A 19101-nucleotide genomic window follows, 5' to 3' on the forward strand; every position below is an offset into this window, starting at 1 on the left:
CATCATTCTTCATGCAGGAGGGAAAGAAGACCTCCATCGTGCACAGTTTTTTCTTTAAAAATTTATCGCCGATATTGAAAAAAGTTTTTGCACTGGTTAATAAAGACAAAGATTTAGCAAACATGTCACGCACAACAGTGTGGAGAATACTCCATGAAATGCACTTTGTTTTTTGTAAACGAGGAGTAAAGTCGACCATGATGGAACGGCCCGATATTCTGAAATGGAGGCATCAGTATTTGCGTGAGATAAAAAAATTTCGTTTCCTAGGATACACCGTCCTTTATTTGGATGAAACTTGTGTGAATGTCGAACAAAGCGTTTCCAAAGAATGGAAGGACCTCTCAGTGACTTCAGTCAGGGATGTGTTTGTTAAGGGATTTTCAACAGGCCTAAAACAGCCAACACAACGTGTTGGCCTGTGTGTTGACCCCAATTTGTTAAAGTATTGTGACGAAACCCGTTTCCAGAAAGTGATAGATTCCAGAAAGCTCAAGACGTTAGTAACGTGCCTGCAGCCACTGCGATTATATAGTGACTGTTTAACATTATGAATCTTAGATTAGTCATCGCTGTGAGTATGTAATCACTGTGGTAATCTATAACATATCTTTGTCTGCATGTAGTCGATGAAGTTCGTTATTTTTTTCGTAATTACTCGTGTAACTTTTAGTTTCAGATTTCAGTCTAGCAATCTTTCTATTTGTATAAACATAAATTTTTAGTTGAATTTGCCATTACAGTATTGTACACCATTCAAATTGCCCATCGAACACATCGTGCTAATTTGTTGTCTATGTAATTAGTAAGACGAGTTGTTGACAATACGACAACCATGTAATGTATTTTTCTAATCACAGATATAAATTTTCCTCTTCAGGAACAAATTAACAATGTTCGACAACGAAAAATAAAAATTAAAAAAAAAATTCAATACGTACCTTTTTAATTTCACTGGGAGACCGTTTGACCCAAATATCTTCTGAACTACCAATATAATCTACGGTGGAACTGCTCGAGTTCAGGCTCTTCATCGAAACTAGCGACGAATCAAAGAACTTGGCATCGTAGTGAGGACTTTGTAAGGGAGACCTGAAGAGAGACTTCAGCGAAGGTCTGACGGCGTCTTTGGAGGGCACTCCTAATACTGTGTTGGCCATGCGATACTCTTTGTTTCTGGCGAAAATCTTCGCGGCTTCCGATAGTTCTTTCTTTTCCGTTTTCTTGTCGGACTTATCCGGCCTAGTGTCTTTCTCATTTTTGGATTGCTTCTCTTCATTTTTGGTTTCTTTGACGGTTTTGGTTTTTGTTATCACAAATTTATGGGTGGGACCACTGATGGTATCTATCACAGACGTTTTCGAACCGCTTGAAGATTCCGAAAGAGACTTATCGCTACCTAATTTTGTATACAATACTTATGAAGGAACCGTTTCTTCTACGTATGATTGAAATGTTTCTTTTAATTAAAACCAGGACTGAATAAACATTTTTTTTATTTAAATCAAGATTTTTTTGATATTAATCAAAATTTTAATCGTTTACTTTTTTCAAATCAATACAAATTATTTTAAAGTCATTATAATAATTTATTACAATTGTCGATTCAAATAAATAAATACAACGATTCAAAACGACGAAATATTCGTCAGATTGCCTTTCTTACAAGAAAATCCTGTGGCGACTTGATTTTTTCTCGATCTATGAACGTCTATCAAGAAACCAAGGAGAAATAGAAATAAGACCCCAGAAAAATTCAAAGTCCCAAAAGTAATTAAATATATAAAAGCAAACAATGCACCAGGATCAGATAGGGTCACGAACAGGGCACTAAAAAAATCTTCCAAGGAAAGCAATCGTATACATTACTCAAGGCATAAATGCAATGCTCAGACTAAGAAATTTTAAGAAATGGAAAGAAGCACAAGTGATAATGCTTCGGAAAGCAGGAAAAAATGGAACATTTCCTCAAAACTACAGACCAATTAGCCTACTTTTTTCAATAATCGGGGTTGCAGAGAGGGTAATATTAACTAGGTTAAAAAAGAGTCTAAAATAGTAGGAAAGATACCGGAAGCAGAATTTGCTTTCAGAACTGAACACTCCAGCGAACTAGGTGTTAAGGTTGACCGAATACATCACAGAGAGATTCAACCAAAAGAAATACACTGCTACTGCATTCCTAAACGCTAGTCAAACAGCAAAGTGTGGCACAAAGGGCTTATTCAAAAAATGAGCCAACGCGCATACAGCAAGGTAATGATATGCATTCTCTCGTTCTACCTAACCAATAGAAAGTTCAGTCGGAAAGATTAAGGCTGGGGTGCAATAGGGAAGAGTACTATCACCCTTTCTGTATACCATATACACCAACCATCCCGCAAACCATGCTCAGTCTATATGCTGATGACAGCAATATCAGCGAGAAGTCTGGGTCCAAACCTAACGAGAAGATTCCTAGTATATGCTCTAAATCAGTTGTAAGATTGGTAGATTCAATGGAAAATCGCAGTAAACCCAGAGAATTCACAGGCAGTCATGTTCCAAAAAAGATTCGGAAGTCCGGGCCGCCAAGTGAGGATGTTTAACACAAGTATGTAGTGAACATGATTTGTACGGTCTGCAAAAGGAAATATGGCGCTTCATAAGAGGTCAAAGAACGGAGGAAAAGGAACTAATACAACCAAAACACATAGAAAAGGATACGTGGATTGACTACCTAAAAAAGTTCTATGCAGAGGAAGAATAAACGACGCTAGAACCGGAAACACCAGAAATTACCACAAATGAAGAACTTAATATAAATGTACAGAAACAGAAAGTTCGGAAAATACTTGAAAATCTTAAAAATGTTAAAAACAGACAAGGAACAGGTAAGAATGGAATACCAAACGAAATGTGGAGCAATGACAGATAAGTTTAGCAGATGAACAACAGGGTTTTCGTAGTGGAAGATCGAGTGTGAATCCCCGAAATAAAATTAAAATATTGTCTAAGCAGTACATAACTTGTGACTCGACGTAGCGTCAACTGTTTTTGTTTTTAAATGCCGAAGATAAAGCCCTGCGTAGGGCCTGCGTAGCGCAAGCGGTAGGATTCTTGCCTCGCAAGCCGGTGGTCCGGAGTTCGAATCCTACCGCCGGCAAGAACATCTAGACATTTTAAAAATGTCTATAGGCCCCAGGTCGACTCAGCCTGAATAAAAATGAGTACCTTGGGTAAAACCAGGGGTAATAATAGACGGTTGAAGCGTAGCACTGGCCATGTTACCTTCCTTGTATACCGTAGGCCCTAGATATAGCAGACTACCCTGCTATACTCCCAAAGCCGCGACAGCGGTATAAAAAACGGGAGACTATTATTATTAGATAAAGCCCACAGGGTTTCGCCACACAATAATTGAATGTTACACCACACCATAATTACAAGACAATTAGAAACGAAACACATGCACTTTTAAAAAAAATAAAAAATGATCACTGAGAACGCTTTTCGAAAGAAATGGAACGTGATTTTTACGGTCTGCAAAAGAAAATATGGCGCTTCATAAGAGGTCAATGAACGGAGGTACATAAACTAATAGAACCAAAATACATAGAATACAGATGCAATGTTCGTTATAAAGCAAATTACTGAGAAATCACTAGAGTATAATAAACCAGACAGAGTAAGACTGTAATCCATCTTCTGTATAATAGAGAAGTTTCTTTCTTTCTTCTTGGCCTTCCTCTTTTTCTTCTTCCTTGTGGTGTCCACGTCAAAATATGTTTCGGAATCCTATCATCTGGCATTCTCTGTACATGGCCGTACCATATTAACTGTTTTGTTTTTGTCATCAACTATTGTATGCTTGACTCCCATCATTTCCCGTATTCTCTCATTTGGTATCCGATCTCTTCTTGATTTGCCTGCTGCTCTTCTCCAGAAGTCCATTTCTGTTGCTAGTAACAGTTTCTCTGTTATTTGTTTCATTGGCCAAACTTCACTGCCATATGTGATTACACTTTTAAGTATGGTGTTGTATATGAGTTGTTTGTTCGCTTTAGATATTGTTTGGTCCCACAGAATGCCGTTCATCATGGATATGGCTTTTCTACCCTGTATGTTTCTGTCTTTTATAGCAGCATCGAGTGTTCCATCTTGAGTTATCTTCATACCCAGGTACTTGTATTCATCACATTGTCTAATTTCTACCCCATCGTCTAATATAATGGACTGCTTTGTCCCTCCAATACACATGGTTTCAGTTTTCTTAATGTTGACTTCGATACCCCATTTGTTATATTCTTCTATTAGCTTCAGAGTCATGTAACTCAAGTCGTCATGATCCTGAGCAATCAGTATTTGGTCATCAGCGAAACATAAGGTGTACTGTGTAGTCTCGTCGTTGAGAGGGATTCCCATGCCATTACATTTTCTTTTCCACAGCTTGAGTGCTTGTTCCAGATAAATTTTGAAAAGGGTAGGCGAAACACAGCAACCCTGCTTTAGTCCTTTCGTGAACTTAAATCCCTCAGATTTCCCAGCAAAGAACCAACCAGATGTAAAATAGAAATTGATGGCATCAGTATTGAACAAGTAATGGAAATAAAATACCTGGAAATTACACTGTCTAGCTATGGAGACCTGGACAAAGAAGTGAGAGATCAAGTACAAAAAGCAAATAGACTGGCAGGATGCCTTAATAACACTATATGGCAAAACAGACACATTAACACTGAGATGAAATCAAGAATTTATAAAGCCAGTGTAAGACCAATAATGACATATGCCTCAGAAACAAGACCCGACATAGCCACAACGTAAAGGCTACTGCAAACTGCAGAGATGAGAGTACTGAGAAGAATTACAGGAAATACGCTGAGAGATCGAAAGAGAAGTGAAGACATTAGAAGAAAATGTAACGTACAGTGTATAAATAAATGGAAACAAAATAGAAAAAAGAATGGACCACGTACGCACAATGGAGGAGACCCGTGTCGTCAAAATAGATGTCGTCTATAATTATTAGTGCATGAAATCGACTTTTTTTACCTACAGCCTAAGCTATTGCATACCGTCGGTTCACACACGTAAGACGATGCACACTGAATTATCAGAGTAGAGTTACTAATATTTCAGCATTAATTAAGAAGAAACATTTCAATTCTGCGATATGATAGGTGACTTAAGTTAATTGATAAAAAAGAAAATAAATAAATCTATATAGCAGTCTATTCATACCAGTTTTTTATATGCAAACCGTCTGTTCTGCACAGGCCCCGTACTGCAGCCTGTAAATATTTTATTAACTTTGGTTGGCCTTGTATTATACAAAAGAAAATCAACGGCTAATAAAAACGTCCTATGAATACGTAGCACAGTAGTTATATTATTGTTTTGTGACCCCTGAATGCGGTCCTGACTTTTGCGAAGCCACCACACAATACTCTTTCGACCGCAAATGTTCGAAAGCACCATTTCGGTCAATGCGTAGGTTCTCAGCATTGGTAAGCAGTTCCAGAAATTACGATCTGTTTATACCCACAGAGTGCATTATCAGTATTAGTTTTTGTAAGCAATATCCGTGTGAATTGTGGGCGCTTAGTATTAATGTATTCAACTCATCAGATGTAGGCAGCGACCATAGCCTAGTATTATGTAAAATAAGAATCATTCACACATACAAGAGGATACATGGGTGGCCTTCCTGACAAAAATGTTTAAAAAACAAAACGAAGAACCTTTACCAGAAACGCCAAATATAATAACTGAGGAAAAGACCGAAATCTCCCAAAACGATGTGAAAGAAGGAATAAACAAAATAAAAAACAGAAAGTCACCAGGAGAAGATCAAATACCAAATGAACTCTTAAAATATGAACTAGTTGAAATATAACACATACAAGAGGATACATGGTTGGCCTTCCTGACAGAAATGTTTCAAAAACAAAACGAAGAACCTTTACCAGAAACGCCAAATATAATAACTGAGGAAAAGACCGATATCTCCCAAAAACGATGTGAAAGAAGGAATAAACAAATTAAAAAAAAGAAAGTCACCAGGATAAGATCAAATACCAAATGAACTCTTAAAATATGGAGGTGATCACCTTGTACAATAACTGCAATTTCTTATTAATAAAAGAATCACCACGAACAGAATACCAGATGAATGGAGGAGAGCGATCATGGTGATGTTCTTCAAAAAAGGAGATAAGAAAGACCCCAATAATTATCGAGCAATAAATCTATTAAATACAACACTCAAATTGACAACAAGAATAATAGCGACAAAAATAAACGAACGAATATCTCTGCAAGAGGAACAGCAAGGATTTCGGACAGGAAGATCATGCACGGATGCAGTTTTTGTAATAAGACAAATAAAAGAAAAGTCGATGGAATACAACAAACCAGCATATATGTGTCTGATAGATTTGAAGAAAGCGTTTGATAGAGTGAGAATTCGGGACGCGATACATTTATTATATGAAAAGGGAATACCACTGGATTTAGTAAAAACCATTGAGAATATATATAAAGATAGCATAGCTATGGTAAGATGTAAAGGAAAACTATCGCAACCTATCAAATATGAAACTAGCATTACACAAGGAGATTCGCTGAGCCCATTAATATTTAATTTGATAATGGATGAAATCATAAAGAAAGTTAAAAAAAGAAGAGGATATAGAAAGGGAGAAAAGGAAATAAGGATAATACGCTACGCCGACGACGCCATAATAACAGCCGAAAATGAAGATGACCTACAAAGATTAATTAAAGAATTCGAAGATACGGCGCTCATATACAACATGGAGATCTCAACACAGAAAACTAAAGCGATAGTGATACCAGCGGAACCGAGAAGATGTAAACTAGTCGTAAATAACAAAATAATAGAACAAGTGATGGAAACTGAATACTTGGGAATAAAACTGTCAAGCTATGGAAAAGTGGAAGAAGAAGTACAAAAACAAGTGAACATGGCAAACAGAGCAGCAGGATGTCTCAACAACACAATCTGGCGAAACAAATACCTCACAACGGAAACGAAAACCAGGATATATAAATCAACAATAAGACCGATAATGACGTACACAGCGGAAACAAGAGCAGATACGGCGAAAACACAAAGACTACTGGAAACAACAGAAATGAAAGTCTTACGAAAAATAACAAACCAAACTCTAAGAGACAGAGTAAGAAGTGAGGAAATACGAGCGAGGTGTGGTATAGAGGAAATAAACGCGTGGACCAAAAGAAGAAAAGTGGAATGGAATCAACACATCGAAAAAATGACAGAAAACAGAATAGTACAAATAGCAAGAGACAAATCGCCAAATGGAAGAAGATTCTTGGGACGACCGAGGAAAAGATGGTCAGACAACGTCAATTGAGGCTAAAAACCGAAGTAAAACAGGCATTTTGCCTATTTATAAAGTAAGAAGAAGAAGAAGAAGAATCATCCTGAAATACTTCACACCCAAGAGAGCGGCGCCAACACAAACAAAAATCAAAGTCGAAGGACTAAATAAGGAATCCACGGAATACTTATACAGAAAAAGAATATCAGAGAAGATCGTTGGGAATGAAATATTAGATCACGATAACATCGAGGAAAGCTGGGAAAAACTCAAAAATAACATAATTAACACAGCAACAGAATCACTTGGAGAGAGGAAAATAACAAACACTAAGATATTCAAAAAAGAAAACACTATGGTTTAGAGAGGAAGTGAAGACAAAATGTGAAGAAAAGAAGAAAGCCTTTTTACAATACAAAACACAATAAACACAACAGGCATATAACCACTATAAACAATATAATTAGACAAATAAAAAGGGAACACTGGCAGAGCTTCTCAAAACAGATGGAACACGACTTCTACGGAACACAAAAAGAAATATGGAGAATGATCAGAGGACAAAGAAAAGAGATGAACGAACTAATAAAAACGAAACACATTCAGAAGGAAAGATGTGTAGACTACTTTCGATCCCTATTTGCTAAAGGTGACGATAATGAACCACCAACACCAGAGGTGATGACAAACGAAGAAATAAATATTGAGGAGGAAGAGGTAAAGGAAGCATTAAGGAAATAAAAGAAAAGAAAATCACCAGGAGAGGATAGAATACCGAACGAACTCCTAAAGTACGGAGGACCATATCTGACCAAACAACTATTAAAACTAGTCCAAAAAATAATACAACAAAACAGAATTCCTCAAGAATGGAGATCAAGCATCCTAAATACCCCTCTTCAAAAAGGGAGATAAATCGGACCCGGAAAATTACAGAAGAATTAATTTATTAAACACAAGACTAAAATTAACAACCAAAGTGATAACAAATAAACTGAATGAAATTATAACACTAGCAGAAGCAGAAGGTTTCAGTTCGAGAAGATGATAATGAAGCAAGTGTAAGAGAAATCATGATAATACAACAAACCGGCATGTCTATGTTTCGTGTACCTTAAGAATGCAGTTGACCGGGTCAAATTAAAGGACGTTATCCACTTATTGTACGCAAGAGAGACACCTATAAGAATAATTAAAACGATCGAAAATATTTACCAAAAAAACACAATAAATGTAACAGTGGAAGAAGAACTAACCGACCCTATTGAAGCTGGCAATGGGATAAGACAGGGAGATTCCCTAAGTCCTCTATTGTTCAACTTCTTGTAGAACTTGGAGAAAATAATCTGCTATGCAGACGACACAATTCTCCGCCAGAAAATTGAACATGTTAATTTCCCCAAAAAAGACAAAATGCATGGTTAGAACAGCAAATTTACTAAGATGTAAATTGGAGCTGGAAGGTCAGATAATAGAACAAGTGATGGAGTTTAAATATTTAGGTAAAGAACATCAAGAACTGGGTAAGAAATAGAAGAGTAGAATGAAACGATTATACAAGCCGAATGACAACAAATAGAGTAGTAAAGACGGCAAGAGACGGTTCCCCAATAGGAAGACACTCAGTAGGAAGACCACGAAAACGAGGGAACGATGGAACTTACTGTAGGCACATTGAAAAATAGACAGAGTCGTGTCTACATAAAAAGAAGAAGAAGAAGAAGTAATTAGAATTTATTATATTTGTAATTTAGTGAGTTTTTAGAGTGAAAATAAAGTTAGTTAAGCCACGTTTGCTTCATTTAACCCCTGAATCCACAGAAAAATGTAACAATATAAATATAATAGATTTATATGTAGCAGATCTAATGAAGTCCCGCATACTTGTATTAATATAATAGCCATTGGCTGCAGTACGATTGGTGTAGAACAAACTTCTTCCATATAGGAAACAAAATCCTAAATGATCTAGATTTTGCTACTTATATTTTAGCAGCTAGCGCAGATGTTTTGAAAAATATGACATTATCAATGTAATTGTGTACAAATTGTCACGCAAATATTAAAAATTGGAAATATGTGCAAACGTTGTGACTTCATATTATATAGCCAAGAGCTTGATTTTTTTAAATTCCCTGTTTGGGCAAATGATCATTTAAAGTCATCTATCATATTTTAACCGATCTTTACTTTGTGCTTTATACATATACTAAGCGTAAATAAAAACTGGTTACACGTCATGATCTTTACCGGTTCTTAAACCATACATAGAATAAATTCTAATTAAAATAGACCAAAAAAAATTTTTAAAAACAATAAATAGAGTCAGACTGTTCTTCATCGCATAGAAGGAAAAAAAAATACAGTCTATTGAATGAACTTACGCGGGTTTTGGATTAAGTACCTAAAGAAGCAACGATTCAACTGGTCAACTAACAATATTTCGATTGATGCTTTGGGTATATCGACAATAAAAATCCTAGGAAATAGACAGTTTTGACATTAAGATTTGTATCTTCCAGTTGAATGTATGTTTTCGAACTCGGAACCGGTCTAGGCAAACTATATATCAATAGGTACATCCTCTTCTTCTTCCTTCTATATACAGGCCCCTAGGCCGTGTTTTCCTTAGATATTATCCTTCTGCATCCTTAAGTATCATGGACGCAGTTTGGATTTGGCGATTCCTTAGGCACCCGAGAGGCTCTATTCGCTGTCCAAGTGCTTATTCAAATATGCAGGGATGTTAACTGTGATGTGTATACTTGTTTTATCGACTACAAAAAGGCATTTGATAGAGTAAAGCATGATAAACTTATAAACATCTTGAAAGAAGTGACGTTAGATGATAGGGACTTAAGAATCATCTATAATTTATATTACAACCAAACAGCCAATATTAAAGTGGATCACCAATTGACAGAGGCAGTCTCCATGGATAGAGGAGTGAGGCAAGGATGCATTCTGTCCCCGGTGTTATTTAATATATACTCTGAATATATTTTCGAGCAAGCGCTAGGCGAACTACAAGAAGGCGTATTAGTCAACGGAATACGTCTAAACAACATTAGATATGCCGACGATGCAGTAGTTTTTGCAGATAGTCTGGACGGTTTGCAAAGAATATTGTCGCGTATATCAGATATAAGTAGAGAACACGGACTTGATCTTAATACGAAGAAAACAAAGTACATGGTAATCAGTAAGCGCGAAATATTAAATACACAGCTTTTGGTTAACCAACATCCAATTGACAGAGTGGACAGCTACACATACCTTGGTACCAACATTAACAGCCAATGGGATCACTCCAGTGAAATAAAACAACGCATAGGAAAAGCGAGATCGGCGTTCATAATGATGAAGTCTCTTTTCAGAAGTCACGATTTACCACTTGCTACCAAAATCTCTCTCATTAGATGCTATGTATTTTCTACGTTATTATACGGAGTAGAGGCCTGGACACTTTCCGAAGCTTCTTTAAGAAAACTCGAGGCATTCGAGATGTGGTGTTACAGACGTATTTTAAGAATTTCATGGGTGGATCGTGTGACTAATGTTGAGGTCCTACGTAGAATAGGCAAGGGATGCGAGATTATTAACACCGTCAAAGAGCGCAAACTAGAATATCTTGGCCATGTTATGAGGAATGAACAGAGATACGGCTTGTTGCAACCCATTCTTCAGGGCAAGGTATTTAGAAAGAGAGGACCAGGGAGAAGAAGAATATCTTGGCTTCAAAACCTGAGAAAGTGGTTTAATACATCGACAACCGGACTATTCAGAATAGCAGCAAGCAAAGTTAGGATAGCCATGTTGATCGCCAACATCAGGAACGGATAGGCTTCGTAAGAAGAAGAGCCTTGCAGACTAAGGTCTGCATATTCGCCAATGAAGCAAATATTGTCGTGGAAACTTTCTTCACGAACGAGACACGACCACAGTCGTGAAGTTATTGAGATTCGTGTCACTATGAATGTGATCTTGCTTGTGATTCATTACACATGTCAACGTGGCGTTACAGTCAGTTCTTTTCTTCCTTTATTTTCTCCCGACATCAGAGGTAGAAAATGTGACGTCAAAAAATGTCAGTTGTTGATAAGAGTTGCGATCAAACAAAAACAAGTAATTATCCAAAACACCAACAAAAATTTTGTTTATCAATATATTACACAATATATCAATCAGAATTTGATAGTTTTGCAGTTGTGCAATCTGATAAGCATTACTTCCTGGGTAGATATACATTGCTCAAAACTAATTTCGTTAAGGATTGCCAGATGTTCAATCAATTTTATAGTATAGTAAACAAATGGAAAATGTATTGACGTGTATGGCAGTTTATCATTATTACCGAGTCTCAAAAGCAACTTTACAAAATAATTCCATCATCTGGACACAGCAATTTTATTAAGAATACCAGATGTTGTGGTATTCTTAATACCAGCAATATTGTGAAATGTTGTTTCGTAGTGACCATGAAGACGTGAATCTAGTAGAAATAAATGACGAAAAGGAACCACATATGTATTTTAAAATCGGAAATAAAAACCGCAATAAAAAAATTAAAAACTGGAAAATCTCAACGAGAAGACGGAATCACGACGGAAGCACTTAAAGAAATGGGAAACATAGGAATTGAAGTAATGTTTAAACTGTGTAATGAAATCTGGAACACAGGACAATGGCCAGATGATTGGTGTAAGCTCACTTTCATATCCATTTATAAGAAAGGCTCACCAAATAACAGTAATAACTACCGCACTATAGCCCTGATCTCCGATGCAAGTAACGTTCTGCTAACTATAATTAACGAGAGATTAAAATCAATACTTCTACCACAGATCCCCCAAGAACAATGTAGATTTGTCCCTGGAAGAAGTACACGAGAACAAATTCTCAATCTCAGACAAATTATAGAAAAATCTGAAGAATTTAATCTAGAAACATATTTGTGCTTCGTGGACTACTCGAAAGCGGTCGATAATGTAAAGTGGCATAAAATGTGGGGAATACTGAGAGAAATGGGTACCCCCGAACATCTAATATACCTACTGAAACAACTGTATATCAACAACACAGCAAAAGTAAGAGTCAACAACATATACTCCGATAATTTTAAAATAAAAGTCGGTGTTCGTCAAGGATGTATTATCTCTCCCACGTTATTCAACATATATAGCGAACACATCATGCGCATTGTGTTCGACGGATGGCAAGGAGGAATATCAGCCGGATGCCGAAAAATCAGCAATCTCCGCTATGCTGACGACACTTTAGTACTAGCATTATCAACAAATGACCTTGAATACATTATGAACAGACTAGATACTATTAGTCGTGAATATGGACTTAAAATTATGGTTGCGAAACATGGGTGGTGACACAGAAATCTGCCAATGCATTAGATGTGTTTGAAAGAAAAATATTACGTAGGATCCTGGGCCCAATAAGTGAAAACAACAACTGGCGAATTAGGTACAATAGAGAAATATACGAGCAATATAGCGAACCACCTCTAGCACAACATACTAAACTGCAGAGATTACGATGGGCAGGGCACGTGGTCCGCATGCATGAGAATAGAATCCCCAGAAAATTATTAAATGCAAGAATGCAGGGAAAAAGACCTGTTGGAAGACCTAAAAAGAGATGGGAAGATGAAGTCGATGAGGATGCCAAGAACTGCCTGGAACGCGTTCATGGAAAAGAACAGCGGTAAATAGAGATGGTTGGAGAAGCCTGTTGAAGGAGGCCAAGGCCCAATTTGGGCTGTAGCGCCATTGGATGGATGGATGGATGGATGGACTTAAAATTATTGTACAGAAGACCAAGGTAATGATAATCGATCGAATTAGAAATAACCAGCCGGAAATACGAAACGTAGCGGGGTTTGAAGTGGTAAGCCGTTTCAGTTACTTAGGTTCTGTTATCACAAACAATGGTGGATGCGAAGAAGAGATACGTCGACACCTTACAATGTCCAGATCAGCAACGGTCAAACTTACTAAAATCTGGAAAGATACGGACATAACCAGGAACACGAAACGGCGCCTAGTACGGACGCTTATCTTTCCCATCACTACCTCTGCGTCAGAAACCATTAAAAAGTCCGACTCACGACGTATAATGGCCTTTGAAATGTGGGTAAATCGTAAAATGGTGCGCATACCCTGGACAGCACATCGCACAAATGTCTCAATATTGACAGAACTCGACATCAATACTAGGCTTACCACAATCATCAACCAAAATATATTGAGGTACTTTGGACACATTACCAAAGAGGTTGGTGGTTGAAGGCAAGGTAGATGGTAAAAGAAACCGAGGAAGATCACCACTCCGATGGTCAAACCAAATAAAGTGCGCTACCAGTTACTCTATGTTAGAGGCAGCACACCGCGCCCAGGAGGGAGAAGAATGGATAGCAACCATTCGTCAAATACCATAACGTCACCACATACTTACGAAGGATAAAGGATAGAGGCGAAGGAGGACCAGATGTTGATTATTGAATAATCAACCACCGACTAAAAAGATGACCCTATAATATTGCATTGTACAAAATGAGGGGCAAAATTATGCGGCGCACCTTAACTGGCTCCCAAACCCGTACATGAACTGGCTCCCGCCCATTACGAAATTCCCAGTTATTGAATCCTTTTCTGAAACTTGGATTTTAAGGAAAAGAGTTTTTTTTTTCTTGTTTTTATCCATCTGTTAATATTTTAAATTTTGCATTGTTCGCGTATACTTCAGTTGGTTTGTCTGTCTCTTAATGATATGACCGCTATTGATCTTAATACTTTCATTTCGATATTGTTGATTTGTTGTTCCGTCTTTCTTGTATCGGTCCTTGTCTCCGCTGCATATGTTAGGATTGGTCTTACTGTTGTCTTGTATAATTTCATTTTGCTTTCCGTGGTCAGATATTTGTTTCTCCATATGGTTTCTCGGAGGAAACCACTTACTCTTGCCGCTTTTGATGATTGCCTTGTGGTCTCTGTTCTTATAACCCTGTCACTAGTGATCTCTACTCCTAAGTCATTGAATTTCATTACTTGTTCTACAATTTTGTCGTCTATTTCTAGTTTGCATCTACGCGGCTCTTTACTGATCATTATACATTTAGTTTTTTCTACTGATATTCTCACATTAAGTTTGTTTGCTGTGATATTGAAGGTGTGGAGCTGCCTTTGTAGGCCATCTTCGTTATCAGCAATTAGTACTGCATCATCGGCATAGCATAGTATCGTGATTTTATGCGCTCCCATGTGGTATCCGTGTCGTTTTCTTACTTCGTGAATTATTTGATTCATCACCATATTGAATATCAATGGGGGAGCGAGTCTCCTTGGCGGATTCCTCTTTTTAGTTCTATGCATTATGTTTCTCCTGTTGGCATTATAACTCTGGTCTTGTTGTTCTTGTTAATTTCATTAATTGTCCTTATTATCTGATGGTCTATTTGTTCAGCTTGTAATAAATTTAAGATGTCATTTCGCTTCACCCTGTCAAAAGCACTTTTTAAATATACAATATGCTGGTTTTCCATATTCAAAAGACTTCTCTATTATTTGTCTGATAATAAAAATTGCGTCTATTGTGCTGCGGTTCTTCCGAAAGCCTTGTTGTTCATCTGCCATGTTCGCTTTTTCCTCGATTTTATCTTTTTTCACTGCCGTTAACAATTTTAATTTACTATTTATCAGACTAATGCCTCTATAATTTTCAGGATTTCTCGAGTCTCCCTTTTTAAGTATCGGTAGCAGGAGACTTTCCTTCCATTCCGCTGGTACTACGCCGGTATTTATTATATCGACGAATAATTTTAGGAGCCATTTGCGTAGTGTTGTTCCTCCATACTTTAGCAGTTCATTGTTTATCTTATCAGGAACAGGTGCTTTTCTGTTTTTTTAATTTTTTTATTCGTTCTTGTAGCGCTTCTTCTGATATTAGTATTCTATCGTAAGTTTCGTTAATGATTCTTTCTCTGTTCTCTTGGCAAGACACGACTAATGGAAACTTTCAAGGAAATTGATCCTGAAGCACAAAAAAGAGGGCTTAAAATAAACGAAACAAAAACTAAGTACATGACCATTAAAAGAATACTTGAGAAAGAAAATAATACAGCAATAGACAACTATACTATTGAACGTGTGGATGCCTTCACATATCTGGGCACAGAAATCAATCAATATTTCCAGTGGAAATCGTACATACTATGCTAATAAAAGATTGATGACATCGAAATTATTAGACAAAAGAACCAAAATGACTATCTACAGAACTTTGATTAGACCCATAGTAACCTATGGTTGTGAAACCTGAGTAATGACGAAAAAAGAGGAAGCCCAACTCAGAACATTCGAGAGAAAGATACTGAGAAAAGTATATTGTCCGGTGCAAAAGGAAGACGGCACATGGAGAATCAGGAGAAACGACGAGGTTAATGAACTGAATGAAGGGTATGACATTGTAGGATTTGTGAAAAGTCAAAGACTGTCATGGCTGGAACATGTTCAGCGACAAGAAGACACGAAAACGACAAAGAAGATGTTACAGTGGAAGCCCGTAGGAAGGCGGAAAAAAAGGCTCAGGACGAGATGGTTGGATGACGTGGAAGACGACCTGAAAACCATGAATATAAGACAACGGAGGAGAAGGGCCCAAGAGAGATCTGAACGGAAGGACATAGCCAGACAGGCAAAGGCCCATCCAGGGTTATGATGCCAAAAGAAGAAAGAAGAAGAAGAACTAGTTTTTCTTATAGCGCAGAAAAGCAAACAGGAAAAGCGTTGTAGGTTTTTGTGTACAAACAGTTTACCCAAAACTAACCAATTAATCTCACCTTTTTTTTGGCGATTTTCTGACCCTTTAAATAGCATGATTATTTTATTAAATTCGCAAGAGGAGGCTTGCTAGAATTTCATTCGATTTCAATGTACATTTGGAAAATAACTTTGTGTGTGGGGTCGGAACTTCTTTTGCGGAGGTTCCAGGACTCCTGAGCCAGTTGTCAGGGTATGAGACAGACTAAGCCTTAGGATAGCCCTCGGTGCCGTCTTTGTGATGAGGAGGAGGAAACCTCCTCGCATGTCCCCTGGAAGTGCCAGACACTGGCCTATCAGATCCTGGGTTCGGCCTTTATGAAACCGACCCAAATGAGGGAGTTACTCATAAAAATACTTGTCGCTTTCTGGTCACAAGGTTAGTAAAGGATTAGACGTTGCTGATCGTAACAGATATGAGAGCTCAACAGCCTTGGCCCCAAAAACACCTATGTGCCTAGTCCGTATGATAGGGGTGATACAATGGATCAGCCTTAAGAGGTCTAAGTATCTGAAGGGCTCACGAATGGACCCAGCCCCGATCTACCATAACCATAACCTTAACATTTGGAAATCACAAACACTGAATCAGTTAGAACTTGTCAGGCAACTCAAAAAATGACTTATAAGTTACCTTATGACTACCAAAGACAAGCAAGACATAAATACGAGACATAAATTAAATTTAATGCTGTATTACTTTGCAAGTTAATGAAATATGGCAAGAAATTGGCTATGACGTGTAACGAGTTTTAGTTTGCGCTTAGTTTACTAACCGGAAATCGCCGCCATATTCGAGGGCTCCTTTTTCTCGTCCTCTTCATCCTCCTCCCTACACTGAGACAATCTTCTAGCCGCCAAGGTCATCTTGGAAGGTAAACTATTACTATGGTTGCTAAAATATCTGTGAAAGAACGTATTGGTCTCATCTTCTTGTACTAACTCCTTTATGGTGCCAAAAGAGGTACTAACGTTATGGTTGAGGTTTGTACTAGGTCAGGTTCTACGTCGCTGTCGTCCGACGATGATATGATGATGTCTTTCTTCGAAACGTTGTTTCTTCCATCTTTCGAATTCTTTTTGGGGGAGCGGGAATTATTTTGAGGTTCTTCGATAACAGTATTTGTTTGCTGGGTAACATCTGTGTCCATCTATTAGGGACGGGAAGGGGATAAATAAAAAAATATAGCGTAAAATTTGTTAGACTATTTTCTGATGCTTGAACAACGAAATAATAGGTTTTAACTATCACTGAATTTGTTAACTACATATAAGTATACACAGCAGGCAATTTTATTGGAAAATATGTTTCTGTTCTTTGAACATATTTTATTGAACATTTTTTTTGGAAATATTATTAGCGTGATATTATTGTCGTGAATATAAACACAAAAGAATGAAATCTCATTAAAAACATAAAAGTCATAGCTTTTAGTTAAATATCCAGTGGGAGAATTCAAACTGCAGACACAGATAATCAAAGATAATAGTGGACAAACCATAACAAGCCTAGAAGATATCGCAGCAGTGTGGAAACATAATAACTGAGAAGGCATTGGCAATATTGGGAAAAGCCAAACCAGTTAAACAAAACGAATGGTTTGACGAGGAGTACCAAGGAACAACAGATAACAAAAATAGAGCATACCTAAAGACAAATCAAGCACAAGAAGAGCAAAGGAGGAATACCGGACCCTAAGAAGGGAAGAAAAAAGATTTGAAGAAAAGCCATTAGAAAACATAGAATGGCTAAGAAATCAAACCGAAAGTCGAAAATTCTACAGAAATGTAAACAAAATAAGTAAAGATTTTAAGCTAATGAGTGGAGAAGGAAATGTCCTAAGTGATACGGCCTCAATCTTGAACCAACGGGTTGAATTTTTTGACGCAAAATTTAAGGGCCATTATATCGAAGAAGCAGATAACTCCGTAGCAGATCAAAATGATTGGAATTTATTCAACCCAAATGAGAGACCACCTAACACGAAGAGGTTACCCAAGCCACTAAAAAGCTTAAAAATAATAAATCACCAGAAATTGATCAAATTTGTAATGAGCTCTAAAAGAATGGTGGCGACACCCTGCTTCAAGCACTGCATAAACTTTTACTTCTGGTCTGGCAAAATACGACCACACCCTGTGAATGGTCTCAAGGCGTGATATGCCCGTTACATAAAAAAGGCGATCAGCTTCAGTGTGACAACTACAAAGGTATAACCCTTTTAACACCTGCTTACAAAATACTAGCAAATATTCTCTAAGAAAGGCTACAAGTTTACACAGTTGGCGTAGTTGGAAAATACTTACCAGGCCGGATTTACTCCAGAAAAATCAACAATTGACCAGATTCATTCAATAAGACAGATCCTCGAGAAAACATTAGAATTTAATATTGAAACCCATCGCCTACTTGTCCACTTCAAGACCGCATACGACAGTGTCAAGAGAACAGTACTATTCCAATCAATGCGTAAGTTTGGTATACCAAAAAAACTTATCCGATTAACGAAAATGACAATGTCTAACTTAAAAGCCAGCGTTAGGATACAGGGAGAAAATTCTCGACCCTTTGAGATAAAGAATGGACTCAGACAAGGGGATATCCTGACTTGCCTTCTATTTAACATTGACTTGGACAAAGGCAGTCCAAGACACACGAATTAGAGACGGCGATACTATTTACAATAGATGGATACAAATCTTAGCATATGCTGATGACATTGATATAATAGGACGTAGCAAGCGAGATGTTGAACAATATTTCCTATAATTGGAAACGGCGGCGAAACAGATCGGTCTAGTCATCAACGAAGACAAAACCAAATACGTGTTGGTTACTAAGGAACCTATATAAATGAGGAACGAGAAACTTCTTTGGAAGTCATATCCTTGAACGCGTTAACAGTTTCACATACCTTGGC

The 19101-nt window shown here is 37.4% G+C and overlaps 1 protein-coding gene across 1 annotated transcript in view; it reads right to left on the reverse strand.

Annotated features, from left to right (window-relative positions):
• SNF4Agamma (SNF4/AMP-activated protein kinase gamma subunit) overlaps nt 1-19101 on the reverse strand; it is a 319651-nt gene that overhangs the window by 259322 nt on the left and 41228 nt on the right. The window contains 3 exon segments of the mRNA XM_072539907.1: nt 942-1399; nt 16957-17169; nt 17172-17331. Of these exon segments, the coding sequence (XP_072396008.1) occupies nt 942-1399; nt 16957-17169; nt 17172-17331 (831 nt within the window).

Source organism: Diabrotica undecimpunctata, chromosome 8 (genome assembly GCF_040954645.1).
Source record: "Diabrotica undecimpunctata isolate CICGRU chromosome 8, icDiaUnde3, whole genome shotgun sequence".
Classification (NCBI taxonomy): domain Eukaryota; kingdom Metazoa; phylum Arthropoda; class Insecta; order Coleoptera; family Chrysomelidae; genus Diabrotica; species Diabrotica undecimpunctata.